Here is a 27,143-nt window from a genome sequence, read left to right as displayed (position 1 = left end):
GGATTTTGAGGAATTCCATTTTCACCTCTTTCTCTGTTGCCCCATCTCAGATAGTGTGGAGATCTATCTTTATGTGGTTAGGTTTGGCTCGATTCATAATGCGGTTTCTATCGATGATCACTTACTAGCTTTTAAGTCTCGAATGAAAAGGAAGATATTTAGGAGATTCAATCTCATTTTTTAGATGTCAACAATGTGGTCTATATGACTCATGAGGAACGACATATTGTTTGAAAGAGGATGTCAAGGTGCGGAAGACATTATCTTGCTTTCAAAAAACTTGTCTTAGAATTGGTTTGTAGCTAGGCAATTAGGTCCTTTGACCATTGATAAGAAATTGTGGTTGGTTAGTCCGTTATTTGTTTTTCTATAGGTTCTTATTCAGCTTATTGGTGTATAGTTTGATTCGATTTTATTGGTTGTATTTGGATTCAACACCCCTAGTGTTGCATTTTTAATACAACTTTGCTTATAAAATAAAAATCCTAAAGTTTTCTTTAGCCTTTAACTCAAATTCATAAAGACTAAAATATCATAGTCTCATCAAGTATTTATTCATTATACATCTAAAAAATAACAAATATTAATTTTATGAAACAATACATGTGACCATAAAATAAACTAAACTACTAAAATATTCAATATTCAAACTAATAATACATTAGCACATTAAGCTACCCCAATTCTATTTTTTTTAATAGATCATTCAATCAAGATAACTCTAATTTGATATCAAACTCTATTTCTTTTTTACTACATAAAATATTCATTCATTTCAATCGATAGAGTACATTGCTGCAATACAAATTAAGAATCGCCAAAAACAAAAAGGATGAATCTGCAAACAAACTCACAGCATCCATGTTAATAGCATAAAACGGAAAATTGCATATGCCTACGAATATAACTATAACTATATTGAAATGTTTGAAATATTCATGTCTCCAGATCTGTAGCGTTAATGGCACCAAAGTCATAAATAGGATCTGCACTAGATCAAAACTCATCTTTCAACCAGAAACAAATGAACACTGCGCACAAAGACAGAAAAACAAAATATACCGCATAAAGACGGAAAATCAAAACAAACAACGACACACTAAAATGACGAAATCACAAAAAAAAACACTAAATATATATATGAAAATCATTTATTTAACTAACAGAGAAACAAGAACGATTTGGAGGTGTGATTTTGAATCAAAATCAATCCTAAATCACTCCTTTCCAAGAGATACAGAAGAAGAAGAAAAATGACAACTATTAAATTTCTTTGTTGTTAACTCTAGTTGTAACCCCAAAAACTATTATAACTCATTGTTAAATATTAATTAACGGTTAATAGCTCTTTTGCCCATATCATATGAATAAGTTCTAGATGACTTACCTTCATATCATATTATAAAAGAATCCGTATTCATACTTCAATTTTAGAGCCAAGTAAATTAGATGTCTTCAAGTAAATATGAGAAGACACGCACCTCTTCATAATTACTAGTTTTATAATACCTTCAAGTGTTGGGGTGGTGATAGGGGTGTGCTTGAAATTTCCACCAACTCTTTTTATGGCCGCCCATTCATTTCACCGTCAAGGAATTTACTAAAATAATTACAAAAATAGTTTGCCATTAAAAAACACTAGATTCTGTAAAATTTAGTCAGTTGATAGTTGTCCATAAATATTTAATTATAGAGGCAATGCATTGATTCAAATATTTATATATTTTATTATCTAACAAATAACCCACTTATTAAAACTCAACAAAACATATAAATAAAAATTTGATGAATTTATAAATTAAAAAATGGTTAGCATTGTGCACTTAATTTCTTGTTATTAATATTAATTTTTTTAAATTTATAATGTATTTTTATGTTATACAATGTTAAAATTAATTTTGTAATTTATAAAAATTAAATTTAAAAAATTACTAATATTTAAAAAAAACATATTTATAAAATTTATTTTTATAAATAAAATAAAATATTTTTTTAAAACTAAAACAAACGTCTTAAAATATTAATTATAAATAGATTATTAATGATTTGCGAGGAATAATTCAATTCAAAGATTAACATTACAAATACGATATTTAAAATATCAATTACATTTTTGAATTTTTTTCTGACCCACATAAAAAATATAAATATTTAGATGAACATATATTTTGGCGTATATGTAGTGTACGAGTAGATAGGAAAAAAATACATGTCTGAATTTAAAGACATAAGAATTGAAGATTTTATTTTGAAATAGACCGTTCTTAAAGTCGATTCAAATAAAATAATCAAACACAAAAGTGTTTTGACAAATCTCTGTGTTTTTCTATCATTTGCTTTTTTATGGCTTTTGTTTCTTAGCACAAAAAATAATGGAATTGATTTTGTTCTCCAAAAGCATATTGTTTCAATTTGTTGCTCATTTATCTATTTATGTATAAACTTTACTTAGTTATCCGATAATGAATAGAAAACATTTCAAAAAGAAATGTTTATAGTATCATTTTGTATTTATTAGTCATTCTGCCGCCGAATCTTTTCTAGTACAAAAAAAGAAATAAAACAAAACTAATTTATCTTAAAATATGTGCAAGATTAAGTATATGCTCCGCAGAGAAATAATAAAACAACAAAAATAATGAAAGGTGAGTGACAAGAAAATCTTCCACATGCAGTTCACAACAAAGTATTGTTGTGTCTCCAACTTCACGGTAATTACTGCGCTATTAACAGTGTCATGTCATGTCTTCAAATATTGTGCTCTCCTCAAAATTTTACTACTCTTCTTCTTCTTTCTATGTTTACTTTATAAGGAAGTTGAATAATAGAAAAGATCAAAGATGAAAAGTGAGAGAAAACAGTTAGTGGTAGCAGAAGTGAAGAGGCAACTATGGTTAGCACTTCCTCTCACCTCAGTTGGTATCCTACAATATGTTCTACAGACCATTTCTATTATGTTTGTTGGACATCTTGGTACTCTTCCTCTTTCAGGTGCATCCATGGCTACTTCCTTTGCAGCTGTCACCGGCTTCACCTTACTGGTTCGTTCGTTGTTCATTCATTCTTTTTAGTTTTATTGAATAACCGATGTATCTGATCTATATATGTATCTGATCATCAGATGGGAATTGCGAGTGCACTTGATACATTTTGCGGTCAATCAAATGGAGCAGGACAGTACCATATGCTTGGAATACACATGCAAAGATCAATGCTGATTGTTTCGATTGTCAGTGTATTCCTTGCAATCATATGGGCTAATACAGAATCAATTCTAGTAGCTATACATCAAGACAAAGCCATTTCCAAAGAAGCTGGTTCATATGCATTTTTCATGATCCCGAGTTTGTTTGCATATGGTCTTCTTCAGTGCATTCTCAAGTTCTTGCAAACACAAAACATTGTCCTTCCAATGGTCCTAACTTCTGGAGTTGCAGCTTTGCTTCATATTCTTCTGTGTTGGGTTTTTGTCTTTGAATTAAAGCTTGGAAGTAAAGGAGCTGCTATATCCCTTTCTATATGTTATTGGGTCAATGTTTTGTTGATTTCACTCTATGTCAAATTCTCTTCTTCTTGTAAACAAACATGGACAGGCTTTTCAAAGAAAGCCCTTCAGGATCTCTCTGAGTTCCTTAAACTCGCTGTTCCTTCAGCTTTCATGCTCTGGTAATTTTTTTAAACTCACAAACCGATAGTATAACTATAGGCAAAATTGAATCTATCATCTTTTAAGTTATGCGTTTGAACAAAATTGATTCTTTAAGGACGTTAGACACATCACTTAAAGAATCAATTTGGTACGAGCGAATATCCTAAATGATGACAGATGCAATTTTTCCTATAATTTACACAAAAACTAGACTCTTCTGATGCTGTATATTTTTATGACAGTTTGAAAGTGTGGACATTTGAATTGATGGTTCTCATGTCTGGTCTTCTTCCTAATCCAGTATTAGAAACTTCAGTGCTTTCAATATGGTTAGTAACATTGATTGACAACATTCATCAATGCACATTAAATTTTTGAGTCCTAATATATAAAAACTACATATTTGCAGTCTTAATACATTTGGTCTAGCTTGGATGATCCCTTTTGGATGCAGTGCTGCTGTAAGGTATTTTATGGTAACTAACTTTCAGAATTATATTTTCCTTTATGTTGTAAAATTTGATATTAGTTTTGATGGAATTGTTCGAAAGCATACGAGTATCGAATGAACTGGGGGGCGGAAATCCGCAAGCTGCGAGTCTAGCGGTTCGTGTGGGGCTATCCACTGCCTTCATTGAAGGGTTGTTTATGGTATTGAGCATGATTCTAGCAAGAAATGTGTGGGGACATGTTTATAGTAATGACAAACAAGTCATCAGATATGTGTCAGCCATGATGCCAATTTTGGCCATTTCCAGTTTTCTTGATGCTATCCAAAGCACACTTTCAGGTATATATCCATGCATCTCGAAAACAGTTGATGAAAAACGACATTATTTATCTTACAGTTTCTCAATGATGCAGGTGTTCTTGCAGGATGCGGATGGCAGAAGATCGGTGCCTATGTGAATCTTGGATCTTTCTATGCAATAGGTGTACCTAGTGCAGTTACATTAGCCTTTTTTTTACACATGCACGCGACGGTAAATATTCTACTCTAATTCTTACTACATTTATAGTGAAGCTCGAACCCGAAACTTCTGATCTAGTGTCTGTCTTCGGAGTTACGTATGTCATATCTTATCTAGCACTTTTTCCTGTCAAAATAGGGACTATGGTTGGGGATCATCTCAGCATTTACTGTCCAAACCTTGCTTTACAGTCTTTTTACGATTCGTTCTAACTGGGAAGAAGAAGTAAGAAAATTTAGAATAACTCGACGCTAATTGTTGTTTGTTATTGCATCCTTTTTATTAACACAACTCTTGTTAATTTATTGATTAGGCAAGGAAAGCTCAAAGCAGAGTCGATCACTCGATCATGTTGCCAAATACTACCCTCAAAGACAGCATCTCACCATCTCAAAAAAATGAACAAATTCCTGTTTACGGTGATTTCCGGTAAACAACCGCTAGTCCTCCAAACTATAATAAATATGATTTGGTTACTCGCAGGATCGACTAGATTGATCCTAGGACACATAGTCGATTAGATTGTTATCAATATTCTTTAGAACCATGTTCATGATTCGTTGTCTTCGACAAATGTTATTCGATTAAAAACATACACTTTTTAGTGATGACTTGATTATATGTGATTATGACTTTAAAATGTAGACAACGCATATAACATAACATGCAATTCTGTTAAAAAGAATCTTAAAACATAAAACTGTTAAAGATCTTGAAAGTAAGTAACATGAAGATAAATAACATGAAAGTAAATAACATGAAAGTAAATAACATGAAAGTTAAAGATACAGTAATGTAAATGATAAGAAGTAAATAGAATGCAAGAATTTAAAGATATTCGAAGACGAAAAGCAATAAAAGATAATACTCATGTATTAAGATGGTGGTGTCATACGTACATTTTCTCAGCGAACTCGTTCTCGTTAACGCTTGATACTTGAGTAAATATGTGAGTGATTTGTACAAAATGAACACACGGAATTCTATCATGAAAACTCCTATTTATACTAGTTTCGACCATAACGGCCCTACGCTAATCTGCTGCCACGTTTCTCATAAGAACTTCCAGCGATGACATCTGTGAATAAGCAGTTACGTGACTATCTTCGAATTTCAAATCTTCCCGCCTGAGTCCATCTTCGACGCGTGGCAGTATGCTAATAAACACTTACTAACAAACACGCTAAATAATAATACTTAAGTAAATTTATAAATTTTGTCTAAGTCTTCGAGGATATATCCTTCCAATAGCTTTCAGTAGCCATCACCTTCATAAAAAACTTAGACATTTCCTGCTATCGAAACATGGCCATCAGTAGCCATTTTATACTTCTCAGAGATGGTCATCAGTAACCACCTTGCCTTCGATTATGCACTCCTTCGAAGCACATATATTTGTTCAACGAAATCTTCAGCTAACAAATTGCCCCCAATAAATGCCTGTTTCGAAGATCAACAGAAATAGGCGTTTTTTGCCATCATAAGATTTCGTCTCTTATTAAGTTTTGATAGTTCCAAGACTACTGACTAAACGTCATAATCATTGATAATCTCTGTTTCCGAAACGTCTTGTCATTCTCAAAATGTCTTCTCATAACTTACATTCCCACGTCCTTGACCTTACTTCCTGATTATTACTCCTATATACTAGGAGTAAAGCTGAATCTCTCGACCGCCATTGGATTAAATCATCATTCGCCACGTGTCCTTTGGGTTTTACCCAAAAGATTTTAAAAAAGGGTTTCCGTTAAACCTTTAAATACTTTGGACTTGCACTCTTTTTACAACTTCTCATTCCTATTTCTCCGTCTTCTTCATCAAACAAAGGAACCAACATCTTCAAACTTTTCAAATCTGAATTTCTCAAAACTCATCCGATGGCTTCATCTTCCAACGTTCTTCAACCTGCTCTAAAGCTCCAATCCACCACACGATCTGGTGAAAACGAACATATTCCAAACCCTAACGTTGAAGAAGTTCGTGCTATTTACGCTTCCCAGGTAATCATACCCTTTGAACTTTCTGGAAAAACTTTTGCTTTTATGGGTCCATTGCCGGGTGAAGATAATCAAACCCTAAGTAAGTTCTTCCCTGCTTATTATAAGACTAGGCCATTAGTGAGCAAAGCTAACACAAATGAAGAGGGTTGCTCTCCTTCAGGAGAATCTGCTAATGTTGAAGAAACTTCAACCGTAGCCCCTTTGGCTTTGCCAAAAATTAGGTTAAATTATATGACCAACTTTGTAAAAGTGTTTAGGTCACTCCCTTTAGCCAAAGATCCTGACTTATACTTTGCCTGGTTAGAAAAAGTAGAGAAAAAGAAAGAATCTGACTGGAAATCATTAGGAATCTACGATTTGATCCAACTATCAAAAACAGGCTTAACATATAACCAACCCATGTTAGTAGCAGCGGTCCATTTCTGGGATGCTTCCCACAACACTTTCCACCTCCCATGTGGAATGGTCACCCCTACTCTCTTTGATGTAGCTGCGATTACAGGACTTCGACCAACTGGGGAAGACTTCGATCCCACTGAGATGGATGATGACACGATTGGCTTTAATAATTCGACAGTTACTTATACTGCTTTTATCCAACGACATCATGTTACCGCGAACGAAGAAGTCTCTGATAACGAACATATTGCTTTCTTGGCGCTATGGCTTTCACGGTGTGCTTTCTGCTCAAGATCCATACAAGTTGCAAAGAGATATCTTTGCATGGCTAACCAATTGCATAATGGAAAAAAGCTCAATCTTGGCCAACTACTTCTGGGATTTCTTTATGAAAACCTCAGCGAAGCTGCAAACCTTACCAAGAATTTCCAATCTGGTACCTTACTTTATGCTGGACCTTTCTGGCTTTTGCAACTGTGGCTAAATGCTACGTTCGAAGCTCATCTTCCGTTTCGAGGGAAAATCAAGGAGGAAGATGATAAAATCAGGAATCGAACCATTGAAGGAACTAGGTTGGCTTACCTGACTCCACAAGAAGAGCCTAGGAAACTTCAAGAATGCTTCTTAGCGTACATGATGATGTTTGCCCAACGTCGTCAATTTGATCCGTCTATGGCTCCGTTTGTACATAGAACCAAGGGTCCTGAATGGTTTACTCAGAAATTCCCACCAACATCTCAGGACCAACAAACTGAGCTTATGGAAATTTGGGAATCTTTTCTGACTCCAAGATTGTTCCTCTATCGCCTCCGACCATCGAAAGGGCAATGCACTCTTGTGTGCTATCAACCAAATTTGGTTTCACGACAGTTTGGATTGGTCCAAATAAAACCAAAATGCTTATATGAGAAAAGGAGTCATATATGCTTCCACACCTTATACTTGTCAGAAGAAGAATGTGAAAAGAAAGTTAACAGATATGCTGGCGTCACCAACCTTTCCCCTATTCCTTTCGAATCTTCCTTTTACTGTACACCAGACTTCCATCAATGGTGGGCGGATTATTATACTTCTCAAATCCTTGATGCTGATAGTTTGACGCAGGAACTAACTGCAGCTTTTGCTGATGTGCAGGAGCATTTTCGTAAAGGTACTACAACTCATATTAAAGAAATACAAGCTTTCCAAAAATTTTTTGAAACTATCTATAGGCCTGATGATCTTAGTCGGACCGTCCGTGAGGCTGCAATTACTTTGCGCGAAAAGTTTTCCGCCAAACTGGATAAGTTGAAATTGCCCTCGTATGTTCGACCAGAACTACGTTATGAAGTGGCTTTCAAACTTAATCCTCCAAAATTTCCTCCGCTGCCAAGCGCGGATTTTGGTGTGGCTTTGAGCCCTCCTTTTCCAGATTGGTTTGTGTGTGGCAACGTTTTAAAAGATCTTCAAAATAGTAGTAAAAAACGCGCTGAACGGGTGGTTCCGACTAAGCATACCTTGGATACTTTCAAAGGACATCTCCATATAGATCTCAAACACGTTCGTGTCTTGACTCCAATACCTGAAGGTTTGGATTCAGACAATCTTTTCGACTGACTTTTCCTTTTTGACTGGTATACTAATTTTAGTTTCGACTACAGCTGTTGCTCACAGGAGGAAGATCAAAGAGACTCCTGCCCAAAAGAATCCTGGGACATCCCAAAGCGACAAACCCAGTGAAAGTGGCTCTCTCAATCCTGATAAAAAGCCTACGGTACGCACCTTTTGCGTTCTTAATCTTATATAATCCGTAATCAATAGTCCCTTTGCTTATCATCTGTCTTTTCAGAGTTCGAAGCCCCCAACTGGTCCGAAACGGAAAGTTTCTTCGCCCGCTGCTTCAGATGATGGGGATAAATCTCCTCCTAACACTAGACAAGGACTTAGGAAAAGACAAAAATCTGCTACTCCTTCGAAAAAAGGAAAGGGAGCGAGTCCCTCCAAAACTGCTTCTCCTACTGATAAAGCGTCCTCTGAAGATTCTCCTTTGAAAACAACTAGCAACATACTTGTTGTCGAAAGTCACAATTCAAGTCCAGATAATATTCAAACCAAGGTCTTCCAGGTTTTTCGCATATTAACTTGTGACTTTATCTAGATAATGGGATTAACTTTTCTACCTTGTTATTGCAGGATGATGCTGGTACTGCTACTTCAGGTTTCAAAGATCCTGGTCTTACCGTTGATGTTCCCAAACTCTATGGTAATAATAATCTTTAGCTTTGTTGATAAACTTGTTACAGGTTTATTCTTATGACTAACTCTGCTTTATCTGACACAGATACTTCTCGAGACAAAGCTCCCGCTCTTTCACCCGTGGTCGAAGATGCTCAGCCCATCAACACTATGCTGCCTGATGAACCCGTTGAAGAAAGTCATTCTACTGATGAGTCTCCAGCTACCCATCAAGACAAAAGTTTGGAAGGCGAAGATCACGCCCTCTCAGGTAGTGACAATGTGAATCTGCATCCTCATCACAGTGACGACACCGTGTCTGAATCAGATGCTACGGAGGAAACTTCCAAACTAGAAAAGCAAAACTTTCAAGAAGCTTCGACTCTTGACACAAAAGCTGATCCTGGGACCACTTCAATGCCTGCCCCTACGCCTTCAGAGCTAGAACAATTAAAGCATGCTGATCCTCTTAGTTTCTTGAAGATTATCATGAATGTGGATGCTTCTTCGTCTCCAAGTCCTGACGCTATTCCAGTTGCGACTGTGGAGTCTGGCAATCAAGAAGACACTTCTAGCGTGCTTCGACAAATCAAAGAGCGGTTCTTCGATGTCAATCTTGTGGATCTCCTCATTCGGGATCCTCTTAAGAGTCATGGTTTACATCAACTTTTGAGAAAAGTAGATTTACTTCAAGTCTCCACAACAGTCTCAGATGTACTTGTTCTGTTAGGCTCCTTGGTTGAGCAACTTCAAGCTGATATCCTTCGAAAACGAAATATCGAAAGAGAGTTATCTGAAGCAATAGCCTCCCGTGATTCTTCATGGAATTCTGCAGTAGATGCAACCCAACGAGGCGAGGTCCTCAAACTTAAGCAATCAGAAGACCAGAAGGCCTTTGATGATCATGCAAAAAATATCAAGATCTGGAAACAAGAGATAAAGGCACTTGAGGAGAAAATCGAGGAAGCTGAACGCAGCCAGGCAACCATCCAACAATCCAATCAAAAGGAGTTGGTCGAAATAGTACAATCAGGGATCACACATTTCGAGGCTGCTCAAAAATTAATTCCTGAGATCGAAAGGTTGAAGAAGCAACGATCGGTGATCGAACTCCGTATGACTTCTTGGGAGTCACAATATTCAAAGATCAAGAATAACCTCCCTGAGGGTTTCAACTAGCTGCTTCGAACCTTATTATCTGTTGCGTTCTCATTTGTAATCGAAACCTCATATGTTTTGTAAAAGCACTTATTTATATGCTTAACTTCTCCCTTAATATAATATTTATCAGCACTATTTCTTAGCAAATCTTTTCAATCTCTTGTCAAAATATATTTTCAGATCCTCCACAGTATTCTTCATTAATGCAACATGTAAACTCCGAATACTCTTCGCGACCTCTTAGCCTTTGGACTTGACGTTTCTACTTCTTTAGCCCTAATCATGACTAACAGTAACGTTACTTTTTCAAAACGTCATTTTAAGACGTGCGTGAATCAGTTTCATGATTGCTGTTCAACTTCCAAGGGCGGGAAACGGCGGATGTAATAACTCCTCTCTTTGAAAAAACCAACTGCAGTCTAATCAATTATTAAGAAACTAAACCAACCTTTAGTATTCCCCTTCTATATAAAGGTCCAATATCACCCTTATTTTCTTCATTCACTCATTCTCTTCTTTCCTAAACTCAGAAAAGAGAAACCATTTTTCTTCCTCCAAAACCTTCTTCTCTTTTTCATAATGGCCGAAATCCTCTCACTCAATGAAATCAAAACCCTTATCCGGAGCGAGTTCAGACTTTCTGAGGATGAACTCCTTCGCCACTTTGTCACTTTTGAAACTTTGTTTGCCAATCAGGAGTTGGACTTCTACTTTGAGGAAGTCTTGGAAGGTGCTGTTTATCCAAACATGTTGGCTGAATTTTGGATGAATGCTACTGTACGCATAGATCCTGAAGGTAGAACCACCATAGATTCTGAGATTCGGCATGCACGTTTCAGTATTACTCCTGCCACCATTGCTCACTTAATCAAGTGTAGTAACTCTGGGGAACGCTTTGATGATGATGTCTTTAACATGACCACGCATCTCATGCTGAGGTCCGTCATGGAAAATGATCCTTTCAGCGCCAGAGTTGTTAGGATCTGGCATCAGATGCTCGTAGGCAACTTCCAGCCTCGGAGGGTCAACGAAAACAACATCTTGGTTGAAGATTTGGAGTTCATCTTCTGTGGTCTTCGAGGGAAGAAGATCAACATTCCTTTGATGATATTCAAAGGTCTTGTGAAAGCTGTCTCTATTGGTACTGAACGGCAGAGGAACGTGACTTGCCTCCCTTACGGAAGACTTCTTTCTTTCATCTTTCAAAGAAAGGGTGTAGTGAGACGCATGCGTGAGGGCGGAGGGTTTAAACCAAAGGATTAACTAACAACTTTCCTTTTTCCTTTGTCTTAGGGTTTTTATGCTTTCTTTCCTTTTTGTTGTACTTTCAGATCCTGTTTGGATCTTTTGTAATGCATGCAAAACCCAAGTTATGAATGCCAAATATTTTGAAATTTCTTTAGACTTTTCCTTTTTTAAGTCTGTTATTCTGCATGTAAAGCCATTTTGATCAATATGGCTCATATGTTTTGACACATGGCTAACCATTTTGGCTTTTCGTGACACCTCAAGTGTCTACGTTTTTGCAATCTTAACTTCGAACATGCTTGGCTTATATTTCTTCAAATACTTCCCATTTACTCTTAAGATCCTACGATCTTCTGCTAATTCTTCAATTTCATAAGCATTGTTCGAAAATGTGTTTAAGATTCGAAAAGGTCCTTCCCAATGTGGGGACCATTTACCAAATGCCTGATTTTTTCGGTCTATAGGTAAAATAACTTTCCAGACTAAATCATTATTAACAAAAGTTTTACCTTTCACCTTTTTATTGCATGCTCTGGATACTCTTTCTTTCTGTCTTTTAATCATTTCCAATGCTCGAAGCCTGTCTTCGTCTAGATCTACCAACTCATTCATCATTAACTCCCAGTAAACGTTGGGAGAAATGTCTGCTTGTCTTTGTATTCTTACTGACTGCAAAAATATTTCGATTGGTAGTACCGCATCATGTCCAAACGTCAACTGGAAAGGAGTTGTATTTGTAGCTTCTTTTGGAGAGGTTCGACAAGCCCAAAGTGCTTGATCTAAAGTCTTATGCCAATTCTTGGGTTTCTTCCCCACATGCTTCTTAATAAGACCAATTATAATTTTATTTGCTGCTTCGACTTGTCCATTTGCTTGAGCATAATAAGGTGTGGATGTTAGCAACTTGAATCCTATTTCCTTGGCAAAGTCCTGCATTTTTCGTCCAGTGAAGACTGATCCCTGATCAGTTGTTATGCTTTCTGGGATTCCGAACCTATATATAATATATTTTTGAATAAACTCAATCACCGCTTCTTGGTCCACATTTGCCAACGGTATTGCTTCGACCCATTTTGTGAAATAATCTATTCCTACCAAAATGTACCTTTGACCTCTGGATGATTTAGGGTGAATTTCTCCAATTAAATCTAAAGCCCATCCTCTGAAAGGCCAAGGTTTCACTATTGTACTGAGTTCATTTGCTGGAGCATGTTGTATACCTGCGTGTTCTTGGCATTCTTGGCACCCCTTGGCAAATTCTATGCAATCTTTCAACATTGAAGGCCAATACATCCCATAACGAAACAAAAGCCATTTCATCTTATGTCCTGCTTGATGTGCACCACATGCCCCACTGTGTACGTTGGATAGAGCCAAGTATGCTTCTGCTTCGCCCAAGCATTTCAGCAATACCCCTTCAGGAGTTTTCTTGAACAATTCGTTCCCCATTAGAAAATATGACAGGGCTCTATATTTGATTTTTCTATCTGTCTCCGTCGAAGGATTCTTCAAATAGTTGATTATTGGGCTCCTCCAATCCGTGTCTGCCAAAGAGTCAATATTTAGGACTTCGAACTCTTCTTTGTTGGCATAACCCAATTGTGAATTCTCTAGATCGCTCGGAGAAAGTTTAGTAGACATTGCTCTTCCTCTTACTTCGATCAATTCTTCCAATTTTTCTTTCGATACTTTGTATCCTGAAGCCAACTGTGCCAAGTCGTTCGCTTCTTGGTTATTCACCCTTGATACATGTTTCAATTCTACGTATTCGAATTTCTTGAGTAGCCTATTTGCAATGACAAAGTACATGATTAGATTCTCTTTGATGCACTTGTATTCTTTTGTTAATTGTTTGATGACCAATTCGGAGTCTCCTTTAATTTCGACTCTGGTTGCCCCCAATTCTAACAAAGCCTCAAGTCCGGCGATTAACGCTTCGTACTCAGCTTCATTGTTGGAGCATAATGGTCCTTCGAGTTTGTACTTGAGCTTTGTTGGAATTCCATCAGGAGAAATTATCAACACTCCAACTCCAGAACCTTCTCTATGTGTCGACCCATCGAAGTACAACTTCCAAGGTTTTAGGTCCACGTGATACTGATGATTCTCGACCACTGCGTGATCGACAATGAAGTCTGACACAATTTGGCCTTTCATTGCCTTGAGAGGTTGGAATATTAGCGAATATTCCGTTAGGGCTAAAGCCCACTTGCCAATTCGACTATGTAATATTGGCTTGGATAACATATGCTTAATAACATCACAATGAGACGAAACGTAAACATCAACTGGCTTTATATAATACTTAAGTTTAATACAAGAGAAATACAAACAAAGGCAGAGTTTTTCTATAGCAGTATATCTAGTCTCTGCATCATTGAGTACTCTACTTAAGTAGTAAATGGCTCTTTCGATGCCATTTTCATCTTCTTGTGCCAGCATGCTGCCTATTGTTTTGTCTGATGCTGAAATGTACAGGCGCATGTGTTTCTTCCCATTTGGGGGAGATAAGATTGGTGGACAAGTCAAGTATTGCTTTATCTGATCGAAAGCTTCTTGATGTTCAGCACGCCATTCGAACTTTCCTCGCTTAAGCCGTAGTAAAGGCGAGAAGGCTTGCGTGCGTCCACTCAAATTAGAGATAAATCTTCTTAAAAAATTTATCTTTCCCAATAATGATTGTAACTCTTTCTTCGTGGATGGAGATTTGGTTTCCATGATGGCTTTTGTCTTGTTCTGGTTGATCTCTATTCCCTTTTTATGGACTACGAAACCCAAGAAATCTCCTGCTTGTACAAAGAAAGCACATTTAAGGGGGTTCATCTTCAATCCGTGTTTCCTCATTCTTTCGAATGATTGGTTTAAATGATCGAGATGACTCATTCCCGAAGTAGATTTCACCACAATGTCGTCTATATATACTTGCATGAATGTTTCTATGAAGTCATGGAATATAGAGTTCATTGCTCTTTGGTAAGTTGCCCCAGCATTTTTTAAACCAAAAGGCATTACAACCCATTCGTAAGTGCCTATTGCCCCTGGGCAACGAAACGCTGTCTTGGATACATCATCTTCTGCAATAAAGATCTGATTATATCCTGAGTATCCATCCAACATACTTAGATACTCAAAACCTGCGGCTGAGTCTACCAGCATTTCTGCTACAGGCATGGGATATTCGTCTTTAGGAGTGGCTGCATTAAGATCACGAAAGTCTATGCATACTCGTAAAGAGCCATTCTTTTTAATTACAGGCACTATATTGGCAATCCATTCGACATACCTTGTAGTTTGGATAAACTTGCAACGTAAAAGCCTTTCGACCTCTGCTTTAATCTTCGAATGGATCTCTGGCGCGAATCTTCTAGGAGTTTGCTTCACAGGTTTCTTCCCTTCTTTTATCGGAAGCTTCAATTCGACTAGATCCCTTCCTAGACCAGGCATCTCATCATAATCCCAAGCAAAGCAATCTCTATTTTCTTTCAGCATTTTGATGACCGTTGCTTTTAATTCTGGCTCTAATTTCGCGCTGATATACGTTATCCTCTTTTGATCCCTGTCTCCGAGGTTTACTTCTTCGAGTGGATCTTGGGCTAACATCTTTATATTAGAAGCCATTGGGTCTTTTTCGAACCCTAAAGGTTCTTCGTCGTATATTGCATCTAATCTTTGGTTTGATCCTTCGTCCATAATCTCTTCGTCTAGGATCGTATCTTTGGAGTGTTTGAAATCTGTATGCACCTCCAATTCTGCTATCTCTTCTTTGATTTGGATGGTATCTACCTTTACATCTGATAATTCGGCCTCGAGAGCCGCCTTTTGTTTGTTCTCGGCCACATAGGCCGAAATCCTTTCGAAGAATGAAGACTCAGACATGATTAATGTCATCGTCCCAGCCTGTTGGCCGTATTGCTGCATGATCTTCTAAAGGTGCTGTATCCGTTGGACCATCCATGATCTCTCTATCCCATTGGAATCCGTTTGGGTGCAAAGTAAGATGATACAATGCATTCTTATTTGGGGTGTACATCTCTTCTGCAGTATGACAAGGTCCTATATTTGCCAGATTCCTATCGAAGTTGGATTTATTTACCTGGTTAACTTCAGCCATATAGTAACTCTGATCACCTTCGATGTTCTCTACTATGCCATCTTCTCTCCAGATTGTCACCCTTTGATGCATTGTGGAGGGTACAGCTGCTACCCCATGAATCCATTCCCTTCCGAGCAACAGGTTATAGTTTGCTTTTGCTGGTATAACCATGAACATAGTGGGTCTGGTAACTGAGCCTACTGTCAAATTAACTTGAACAACTCCCAGTGTTTGTCCTATCTTACCTTCATAGTTAGACAGGACCATGTTATGTGGTCTTATGTCCGTATCGAACATGCCAATTCTCTTTATCATATACTGGGGCATCAAATTTACTGCTGCTCCCCCATCAACTAGGACTTTATTGATGCCAACATTCTCAATCTTAGCCCTAATGTAGAGTGGTTTCAAATGATTTCTCATACCCTCATCAGGCCTCTCGAAGAAAGCATTCTGCTCTTCGACTGCACCATTATTTAGCACATAGTAACACACAGGTCTGTGTTTTGCCATTTCTTCGATATCAGCCTCCTCACAGTCTTCTACTTCAGTTTCTTGGTTAAACTCGTGAGGGAGTACGGACACAACATTGCAATTTAAATTTATAGATGAGACTCCATCAGAATCAAAATCATTTGTCATTCTGTCCTCTTCGTTCCAGGAATTTGACCGCATCTTATCTTCTTCATCCAAGAGCTTTTCAGCTTCGAACAATGCACGTTCCACCGGAGGTTTGTTTGACTTTGCTCCCTGGTATGGGACTTGGTTGCTGCTAGTTTCTCCAGTTTCTCTTGGTCTATATTCCTTCTGGGCCTTTTTCATCCTCTGGTGCCTCCTCCATTGGGACCGAGACATAGGGTTTTTTCCCTTATAGTTCTCCAATCGATATGTCTCTCGATTTGGCCTTTGAAATTGTCTCCTATATGCCATTGCGGTTCTTCCTCCTTGGTCCCAACTACGCCATTTTTTGGTTCTTGCATCAGCTTGTACCCATCTATCCCTAGGTGGATCTGCAGGGATTTTGAACGTTACCCTTCGAACTCTAGGGTGTGGACTATCTGGTCTCTTCGTTGGGGTCCATACATCGAAACCATACAGGTCAGGACGTAGCCCCTGAGTTTCTTGATTCATGGAGCAGTGCACACGTTCAAATGATCGCGCTAGCATCTCATCATAGGCTGCCCCACATCTGGGGCAGAGTGCAACTTCAGAGTTCCCCTTGTGGCATCTGATCAAAAATCCTAATAAGCTTTCATCCATCCTTGGGTACACTTGTAGTAAAGGATTTGGTTCTCTCCCTGGGTGTTCCCATCTTTCACGTCGAGCCCTTTCGAAATTGGTTTCGATTCTTCGATTCAGCATGATCGAACACCTTGGGCACATCCATTGTTTTCCGCCATTTCTCTCATGGCAATTCCATAGGTAGTCTTTGAGGTTTTCAGCTCTTAGAGGAATTTTAATACCCCCATTCTGCCTTGTCAGCCGTGTCTCTAGTTCGCCAAACTCAGATGTTGGGTGTCTGGCGCTAACCATGTTGACCACCGCTGGAGCAACTTCAGAGATTTGGATTTTCTGGAGTTTCATCCTGAGGTCTTCAGTGGCCTCATTGCTCTCTTCTTTTGGTGCTTCAGTCATCTCTATTTGGGAAGCTTCTTCAATCTCAGTATTGAAGATTATTTCATCATTCAGGCTTTCAGTAGCCTGCTTTCCGTTGAGCATTGCCTTAGTTTCCGCCACTTCGATCTCCGATACTTCCACCATGTTGATATCTTCTACCTCACAGAGGCTAGCATCAGCAATGTTTAGGGGATTGGTATCGACCCTCATGTGACTCTTGGTCTTGTCAGCAAATTTCAACCTTCCATCATTGATAGCATTTTGAATTAGATCCCTGAAAAGAAAACATTGTGAAGTTTTATGGCCTAAAAACCCATGATATTTACAGAAACCTCTTTTCTTCCGTTGTTCCAACGGAGGAATTTTGGAATTAGGAGGTAGTATCATTTGGCCATCTTTTACTAATAGATCAAATATTTCATCACACTTAGTAATATCAAACGTATAAGTTTTCTTAGGAAACCTATCATTCTTATCATTTTCTACAGGGTTCTTTCCATTTGCAGGATTTAATAGTTTGCAGGCATAAGGCGGTGCCTCTTTTAATTCTGCTAAGTCTATTTCGACTTCCTCCAGGCTATATGAGTCATTGCAAGACTCATCATCAGCGTCTTCGGCTTCGACGTACGCTATCCTTTCCTTCTTATGACTTTTGTTAGCCCTAGCCTTTTCTGCTTTCAAGCGTTCGACCTGTCGAACTCTATCCGCTAACTGGGCCATGTCCCTAAGGTATTGGGTATCTAATTTCTTTCTTATTGAGTAGTCTAAACCACCTGCTGCCATTTCGACAAGTTCGTGCTCAGGAACTGTCGTAAAACACCTAGATTTCAACAGACGGAACCTATTCAAATAATCATCAATAGTCTCCGTGAATTTCCTCTTAACACTGGCCAATTCCTTCAAACTTATCTTAGTTTGACCCATGTAAAATTGCTCATGGAACAATCTTTCTAGGTATGCCCACGCATCTATCGAATTGGGTGGCAAAGTAGTAAACCAGATAAAGGCATTCTTTGTCAGCGAACTAGGGAAATACTTGATCCTTAAGTCCTCGTTTCATGCCAAGTCTCCTGCTTCTGTTAGATACCTAGCAATGTGTTCCACTGTCGATTCGTTAGTTTCGCCTGAAAATTTTGTAAATTTGGGTACCTTAGTGCCCCTAGGTAATTCTGTCTGCATAATATAGTCTGATATAGGGGATGTATAATTTGGACGTCTGAGTCCAGTACTTAGGCCATTATTGGCCATCACCCTTTCTATCATAGCAGTCAAGTTATTCTCCGTGGCCAGATTTTCCCTTCTGACTCTTTGAACAACCCCATCTGGATGTTCATTTCTACCTACAATTCTTACTCTGGGTTGTTCTTCCTCCGTTTCTTGTCGAACGGGGACGGTTTTTTGACTTGAAGTCTCTAAATTAATTACTGGAGTTTCTTCCGTCCAATTCGTCCTCCGCAAGGAGCTTATATCTCGGATGGGTGGTCTCGAGGATGGGCCCTCATCTTGTATGCGTTCTAAAACGGGCATTTCCTCTTGGTATGCGGGCTGTTTATCTTTCCTTTTTGGTTGTGTCACACCCATGAACTCCGACATCCGATTCATTTGAGATGACATCTTTCGGAAAGTTTCTACATTTTCCCTATTTGTGCAAGTAATGTTTGTCAACAATGGGGTAAAGATTGAAGTCAATTCTTTGGCTAAGGCCCCTAGCATATCATGATTGCTTGCATCCATTTCTTGTCGAAATGCTGCTTGGCTGTTTGTGGTATAAAGAGGCACCTGGGTAGAAAAACCACCGTTGTATGTACTTCGACTTGCAGATCCCACATTTGGTGAAAATGTCGCATTATTAGTTGGGGCATAAGTAGGTCCGTCCCCTCGTACGCCTGATCCAAAAGGAAATGGCATCCCGAATGAAGAATTTGGCCTCCATTCGAAAGTTGAATTCGTGCCTTGACTAGACAAGTTATTCGCAGCATTTGTTGAGGGAAACGGTAATACTTCATCTGCACTCGTGGTCGAAGGTGCAGCTGTTGACACTGAAACTGGCAAAGTCCCTGAAAGTCCTGTATTATTCTCAGGCACCGACTGGGAATTATCTGCAGGTCTCGATCCATTTGGACCCGTTGTATCCCTTGTTCCTTGAGTGGAATTCGAATTTGCCGCTCCTGATCCTGTGCCTTGTGAGGGATCTTGATTACCCCCTGCACTGGCTGTAACAGCCATTTTCTTGTTGTACCTTCGTTTGGGAACCGGTTGTGCACTGTTTGTTAATTTACCGTTCCTAAGGTTCATACAAGGTCTTGATATTGTCTAGACAAAACAAAGCAATTGATTAAAACAATCTGTTCGACACGGTCCCACTGGGCGTGCCAATTTGTTTACGGTGATTTCCGGTAAACAACCGCTAGTCCTCCAAACTATAATAAATATGATTTGGTTACTCGCAGGATCGACTAGATTGATCCTAGGACACATAGTCGATTAGATTGTTATCAATATTCTTTAGAACCATGTTCATGATTCGTTGTCTTCGACAAATGTTATTCGATTAAAAACATACACTTTTTAGTGATGACTTGATTATATGTGATTATGACTTTAAAATGTAGACAACGCATATAACATAACATGCAATTCTGTTAAAAAGAATCTTAAAACATAAAACTGTTAAAGATCTTGAAAGTAAGTAACATGAAGATAAATAACATGAAAGTAAATAACATGAAAGTAAATAACATGAAAGTTAAAGATACAGTAATGTAAATGATAAGAAGTAAATAGAATGCAAGAATTTAAAGATATTCGAAGACGAAAAGCAATAAAAGATAATACTCATGTATTAAGATGGTGGTGTCATACGTACATTTTCTCAGCGAACTCGTTCTCGTTAACGCTTGATACTTGAGTAAATATGTGAGTGATTTGTACAAAATGAACACACGGAATTCTATCATGAAAACTCCTATTTATACTAGTTTCGACCATAACGGCCCTACGCTAATCTGCTGCCACGTTTCTCATAAGAACTTCCAGCGATGACATCTGTGAATAAGCAGTTACGTGACTATCTTCGAATTTCAAATCTTCCCGCCTGAGTCCATCTTCGACGCGTGGCAGTATGCTAATAAACACTTACTAACAAACACGCTAAATAATAATACTTAAGTAAATTTATAAATTTTGTCTAAGTCTTCGAGGATATATCCTTCCAATAGCTTTCAGTAGCCATCACCTTCATAAAAAACTTAGACATTTCCTGCTATCGAAACATGGCCATCAGTAGCCATTTTATACTTCTCAGAGATGGTCATCAGTAACCACCTTGCCTTCGATTATGCACTCCTTCGAAGCACATATATTTGTTCAACGAAATCTTCAGCTAACAATTCCATAATCAATTTATTGTGGTTTTGCTTGTATCAGGTTGAAATTTGAATCATAATAAAACCTTTTCCCAAAGAAGTAGTAATGTTTTTGGACTTAATACAAAGTTAGGAAAATAAATTCTGAAAATTCAAAAAGATTATGCTTACATATTAAGAAAACAGAGTTAGGAATAACCATCACTGTTGAAATAACCTTTTTCACTGCTATGTACTTTGGCTTCTTCTGTTTTCCCAAATATTCTAAACAATTTGAGATGAGGAAGAGAAGTTTCACAAAATTAGCATCTTGTGTCTGTGAAACATAGCAATCAGTGCAAGTGTCCCGCTACCACTAACAAACAATTCACATTAAACTCTCTGGGACCAGTTTGCCTATTCAGAAATCAACCTATCCATTTCCAAATTTGTCTTACTCACCAAGGAACAATGCAATGTCACCATTCATCTTCTATCCTCCACAAATCCAATTCATCATTGTTTTTTTTTCTTGGTTCAGAAACCGTCTTTAAAAATCGCCACGCTTAAACATGTGATATGAGCATCTTATCTTCTCATTATCCATTCATTGCAGCAACATCCTCTTCATTCATTGACTATTACCTATGGCAGATACCAAGAGCAATCCCAATGCTCAGATTCTTGAAGAGCTCGAGGCTCTGAGTGATACCCTTTACAAATCACACACGTCCGCCACGGCTCGAAGAACAGCTTCGCTTGTCTTGCCGCGAAATACTCCTGTTCCATCTATTGAAGATGATGACAATGACAATCACACGGCTGAATCTTATGGTGAAAGTAGTAACAAACCGCGATCCCGCCGCATGTCCTTGTCCCCGTGGCGATCAAGATCAAAGCTTGAGGATGGAATTTCAAAGACAGAAACCAAAGAGGTGGTGGCTAAGACGTCAACGGCTAATTTGGGAGAAAATGAGAAGAAAGGGATTTGGAAGTGGAAGCCTATGCGGGCACTTTCACATATTGGAATGCAGAAACTAAGCTGTTTGTTTTCTGTTGAAGTGGTTGCTGCTCAAGACCTTCCTTCTTCCATGAATGGACTAAGGTTAGCTGTTTGCGTTAGGAAGCACGAAACGAAGGATGGTGCTGTTAAGACAATGCCATCACGCGTTTCACAAGGAGCTGCTGATTTCGAGGAGACCCTTTTTATCAAGTGCCATGCTTATTACTCCAACAACAATCATGAGAAGAGGCGTAAGTTTGAGCCACGTCCCTTTTTGATATACCTTTTTGCTGTTGATGCTCAAGAGCTTGATTTTGGAAGAAGCTATGTGGATTTGAGCGAGTTGATTCGAGAGTCTGTGGAGAAGAGCCAACAAGGTTCGCGAGTTAGGCAATGGGATACGAGCTTCGAGTTATCAGGAAAGGCAAAAGGAGGAGAACTTGTTGTGAAACTTGGTTTTCAGATAGTGGAGAAAGATGGAGGAGTTGATATATATAATAATAATAGCAATACCAATAGTCCAATGGGGAATTCAAAGTCCAGCAAGTTGAGTAGTTTCTCGTCTTCTTTCGCACGCAAACAATCCAAGTCATCCTTCAGCGTGCCTAGTCCCAGAATGACAAGCAGGAGCGACGCGTGGAGCCCTTCACAAGCACAGCAAGGTGCCAGCATTCAAGGAATGGACGACTTGAATCTCGATGACCCGAATCCAGTTCATGATTCCTCTTCTTCTGCCCAGAAAGTCGATCATGACCGCATAGAACAGGTGGAGGATTTTGATCTTCCAGATTTTGAGGTTGTTGATAAAGGGATTGAGGTTCAAGAGAAGGAAGAAGATGAAGGAGAGGAATCTGATAAATCTGTAGAAGAGAAACCGATTGCAGACGAGGTTGTGAAGGAAGTAGTGCACGATCATGTGCACCATGCTAGATTGTCTGAGCTTGATTCAATTGCTCAACAAATAAAAGCTCTCGAGTCTATGATGGGAGATGATGATATGAATAACATGATGAAAATAGATGAAGAGACAGACGCACTGGAAGCAGATGAAGAAACTGTGACTAGGGAGTTTCTTCAGATGCTTGAGGAGGATCAAGACAACAAAGGATACTTATTCAACCAATCTGAAATTCCATCTTTACAACTTGAAGAAGGACGAGACAATTCTCCTGCAGATGGAGGAGAATCCAAAGTATATCTTTCTGAACTTGGTAAGGGCTTGGGTTGCGTGGTTAAAACACGGGACGGGGGCTACTTGGCTTCCATGAACCCTTTAGATGTTGCAGTGGCTAGAAAAGATACTCCAAAGCTGGCAATGCAGATGTCAAAGCCTTATGTGCTGGCATCGCATGAATCGATGAGTGGGTTTGATTTGTTTCAGAAATTAGCTGGCATTGGTCTTGATGAACTCAGCTCTGAAGTCTTATCCTCCTTGATGCCTATAGATGAACTGATAGGTAAAACTGCTGAGCAGATTGCTTTTGAAGGCATTGCTTCAACCGTCGTACAAGGTAGGAACAAGGAAGGAGCAAGTTCCAGCGCTGCTCGCATAGTTTCTGCTTTGAAAAGTATGTCAAACATTATCAGTTCAGGAAGGAAAGAACGGATATCAACAGGACTTTGGAATGTTGATGAAGATCCAGTTACTTCCGAGAAGCTTCTTCCTTTTTCAATGCAGAAGATAGAGTCTATGACAGTCGAGGCACTGAAAATTCAAGCGGACGTGGCCGAGGAAGAAGCTCCATTTGATTTTTCTGCACTCAGCTCAAAGAAAGGGGTTAGTGGGAAAGATCTTTTGGCTTCTGCTATTCCAGTTGAGGATTGGATTAGAGACCAAAGCTTAGGCAACAATAAGGGCTCTGCAACTGCAAGTTCTGATGGCGAACCTGAGAAAGTCACACTGATATTGGTTGTCCAACTACGGGATCCAATGAGACGCTATGAAACAGTTGGAGGCCCTATGATGGTGCTTATTCATGCAACTCACGTTGGCACAGACGGGGCTGAGGAGGAGAAGAGGTTCAAAGTAATAAGCATGCATGTGGGAGGTTTTAAGGTTAGGAGTTCTACAAAGAAGAATGGATGGGACAACGAGAAGCAGAGACTAACCGCAATGCAATGGTTAGTTGCATATGGGTTGGGTAAGGCAGGGAAGAAAGGGAAGCAGGCAGTGGCAAAGGGACAAGACGTGCTATATAGTATTTCATCACGGGTCGTGGCTGATATGTGGCTCAAAACCATTAGGAACCCAGATATTAAGCTTGTAAAGTGATTAGTTATGCATTCATGTATCATAAAAAGCTTCATTCATGTATCATAGAAAGTTCTATAAAATAGGGTCTGAGACTGAGTGACCCTATTGATTATTTTCATTTTCATATTTCTTTCTTTTTCTTTTTACCCCTTTCTGTGTTCTTTTTCGGCCTGTCGGTTCATATTTGGTTTTATTAAATATATATATATATATATATATATATATATATATATATATATATATATATATATATATATATATATATATATATATATATATATATATAAAAGTGTGTAATTTAGCATTATGTATATATACACCACTGATACTACTTCATTAGCTTCGATCAACAAAACAAAAAATGCCGGCAAAATTTTCACCAAAGATGCAACAATCTGGAAACCGTGATTCATCGCTGCTATAAAATAAATCACAGTTGCTAGATTCGTCAAAAATCACAGCTTAAGAAATGTAGACGTGTGTGGATAAAATTGTCATTAGTACTGACTAGTAAGAGAGAAGATCAAGAAGACAAAAAAATACTTATCAAATCATTCAGCAATATTTGGATTCAAATTGTTTGTCTTGACACATGGTTCATAATAAGATATTATGACATTGTTGAAGTATCTATATACATTTCAGTTTCTGAATTGTATGTACTATAAAACTAACAGTACACAGGTACAAAAAAGTAACTCACCTGAAGGAACTTCAACTGCTTCAAATTATCTACATCAATCTTTCTTTCCAATAAGTCATAAACTCAGAAAAAGACGCTTAAAAGGACACTAAAAGGAATCAATTATCAACCTGACGACACCGGAACAAAATGCAGTGCCTCCACTTCGGCCTCGAGCAACTGCTATTTTCTCATCAACATAAAACCAGATGAAAAAGGGATCCTTGGTACTTGGTTCCCTGTCATCCTTTTGTCCAAGGCTTATTTGTAGGGGTTTTAAAGGTCCAACTTTTATTCGAAGGTTCTCAAAAATGAAAGACAGTATTCTGTTTTTCCATGAAAATTTGCCTTCAAATGTTAATTGTCCAATAGGTCCAAGAAATACACCGTTTTCGATCCTATTTGTCTAATAATTTCATCAATATAACATTCTAACTTAGACAATTCACTCTAAATGGACTACCAAGAATGAAATTTAGATAGTATCATAAGATACTTACAGAAGCATCAAATCTCTGAACATCAGTGAGAGGAAAATACTAACCACCGTCTAATTTTGTCTAAAATTCAGCACAAAACTATAATAAGTATACACTGCTAAAGATAGTTTAAACCAGAATCATACAAAATTATAGAAATATGTAACCTTTGCAGTAAAAATCAGCATCCATGTTCTCCCAGGGGATTCCTTTCCTCCGAGGGTGTCAAGAAAACCAGAAGGAACAAGTTTAGCTTTCTCAATGAAAGACAGTGTAGAAAGAATCTCCTCTGTTGGTACCTTTCTTGACTTAGCTTCATTTTTTAGTACTTTCCCATTTCCTCTAATTCCTAAGTAAAGATAGAAATTAAATATTTAATTGAAGTTGGTTGGATAAACAACTTAATTAAGCACTTCTAGCTTAAGCATTTATCATATAAGCGCATGTGTATATCTTTTCTATAAAAGGCATGTATGTGTTACTTTTATAACAAAATATAAATATAAATTTAGAGCATTTTCATATAAGCTATCTTGAAAAACTTATGAAAATAAGCTAAAAACAGCTTATAGACATGATAGAAGTTGTTTTCATAAGCTCCCCTTAACAGTCTTACAAGTGTTTATGATAATTGATAAATTCAAATAAGCCAGACTAAATTGAATTGAAAAACAAAACAGAAACCCCATTCAGAAAAACTCAAACTTTGAACTCAAATCAAAACAAGAGAAGAAATCCGCCTTACAAAATTGAGCAAGTTTTCATATTAAAAGGTCAAAAGGGTTGGTTAAAGATTCAAACTTTATCATCTAAACATGTTCAATTTTCTAAGATACTTTAAAAACATTAATAGTAAAGTAAAATGAGCATAACCTTTTGGGTTTGACGTGGTTAACAACAAGTGGAGTTGAAGAAAGTTGATCTGTTTGAATATCATCAAGGGTTGCTCTGGTTTCTGTTGTTTGTCTGTGATGACATTTATAAGTTGTTGTTGTGATGATAGGAGTGAATTGAGAGGGTTTGATGGTTTAAAAGATGGTAATAATGAAGGTGAATTTGGGAAATGGGTAGTGAATGATGAGAAGTGCAAGGCATGAATCATTGCCATTTGAAGTATAATTTTGAGTTTTGATAAAAAATTTCCAGTAATTTACAACTTGTTTCCGTTTTTTTTTTCTCAGAGAAATTAATTTGCACAGAGAGAGAGTTTGGATGGAGGTATGAGTTAGTGTGCTATCTACAATCATAGATAATAATCATAGGTTTGTCATTTGTCACAAACCTAACATGCTTACTATTCTAATAGTTTCTATTATTAGTTAAATTACTATAAATAGATTGTTATTAATTATATTTAATTTTGAATTTTGAATTTGAATTTTCAATTATTTATTATCAAATTATGAAATTTAATTTTAATAAATATATGATTTCTCGATAGATGTAATACACATATTTATTTATTTTAATTAATTTTGACAAAATAATAATTATAGTGAAATTATTATTGGGTATACACATTTTCAATTTATTATTTTTAGTTAATTTTGACAAAATAATAATTATAGTGAAACTACTTTTGAGTATACACATTGTCAATTTTATTTATTATTTATAAAAATAATTTATCAACAATCAATATTGATAATAATATTAATCAATTAATCTAATATAATTTATTTTTTTACATTTTTCAACTTATTTTAAATTATTTATAAAAATAATTTATCAATAAGGAATATTATTAATAATATTTATCAACTAATCTAATATAATATACTTTTTACATTTTTCAATTTATTTTAAATACGGTTAATTTAAATGTTAGTTTTTCAACTTATTTTAAATACTGTTGTTAATTTAAATGTTAGTTTTCCAATTTATTTTACACCGATTTAATAGTAGTAATATATATGTGTAACTATTTATTTAATAACTATAACTATGATAAAATTGTGATATGGTTTATGTGTTGACAAATAGACTGTTTGTACAATACTGTTTTTTTATACAGAGGCAGTTTGCAGAT

General features: G+C 37.4%; 3 protein-coding genes and 1 pseudogene across 5 annotated transcripts; 3 read left to right on the top strand and 1 right to left on the bottom strand.

The window, feature by feature from the left end:
- Nucleotides 1-2,480: 2,480 nt before the first annotated feature.
- LOC131603987 (protein DETOXIFICATION 16-like) lies at nt 2,481-26,362 on the top strand. Of its 3 annotated transcripts, none has more exons than XM_058876471.1 (11): nt 2,481-2,893; nt 2,992-3,041; nt 3,122-3,666; nt 3,892-3,978; nt 4,059-4,115; nt 4,201-4,439; nt 4,514-4,632; nt 4,759-4,845; nt 4,934-5,049; nt 9,192-9,261; nt 9,340-20,881. In XM_058876471.1, exons 2-11 carry the CDS (start codon nt 3,000-3,002, stop codon nt 9,517-9,519), a joined length of 1,542 nt encoding a protein of 513 aa, XP_058732454.1. In that variant the 5' UTR covers nt 2,481-2,893; nt 2,992-2,999; the 3' UTR covers nt 9,520-20,881. The 3 variants fall into 3 exon arrangements, with proteins under 3 accessions (XP_058732454.1, XP_058732452.1, XP_058732455.1); XM_058876469.1 differs by having other exon boundaries at nt 2,483-2,711; nt 2,814-3,041; XM_058876472.1 differs by lacking the exons at nt 9,192-9,261; nt 9,340-20,881 and adding an exon at nt 26,296-26,362 and having other exon boundaries at nt 2,495-3,041.
- Nucleotides 5,050-8,964, top strand: LOC131603986 (uncharacterized). The gene is made up of 2 exons (XM_058876468.1): nt 5,050-8,772; nt 8,848-8,964. Exon 1 carries the CDS (start codon nt 6,498-6,500, stop codon nt 8,613-8,615), a length of 2,118 nt encoding a protein of 705 aa, XP_058732451.1. The 5' UTR covers nt 5,050-6,497; the 3' UTR covers nt 8,616-8,772; nt 8,848-8,964.
- LOC131603985 (protein PLASTID MOVEMENT IMPAIRED 1-like) lies at nt 21,244-24,099 on the top strand. The gene has a single exon (XM_058876467.1). It carries the CDS (start codon nt 21,344-21,346, stop codon nt 23,969-23,971), a length of 2,628 nt encoding a protein of 875 aa, XP_058732450.1. The 5' UTR covers nt 21,244-21,343; the 3' UTR covers nt 23,972-24,099.
- LOC131603988 (uncharacterized) lies at nt 24,484-26,359 on the bottom strand (annotated as a pseudogene).
- Nucleotides 26,363-27,143: the final 781 nt, after the last annotated feature.

The sequence above is a fragment of the Vicia villosa genome, linkage group LG5 (genome assembly GCF_029867415.1).
Source record: "Vicia villosa cultivar HV-30 ecotype Madison, WI linkage group LG5, Vvil1.0, whole genome shotgun sequence".
Classification (NCBI taxonomy): Eukaryota; Viridiplantae; Streptophyta; class Magnoliopsida; order Fabales; family Fabaceae; genus Vicia; species Vicia villosa.
This window is presented reverse-complemented; position numbering and strand designations above follow the sequence as displayed.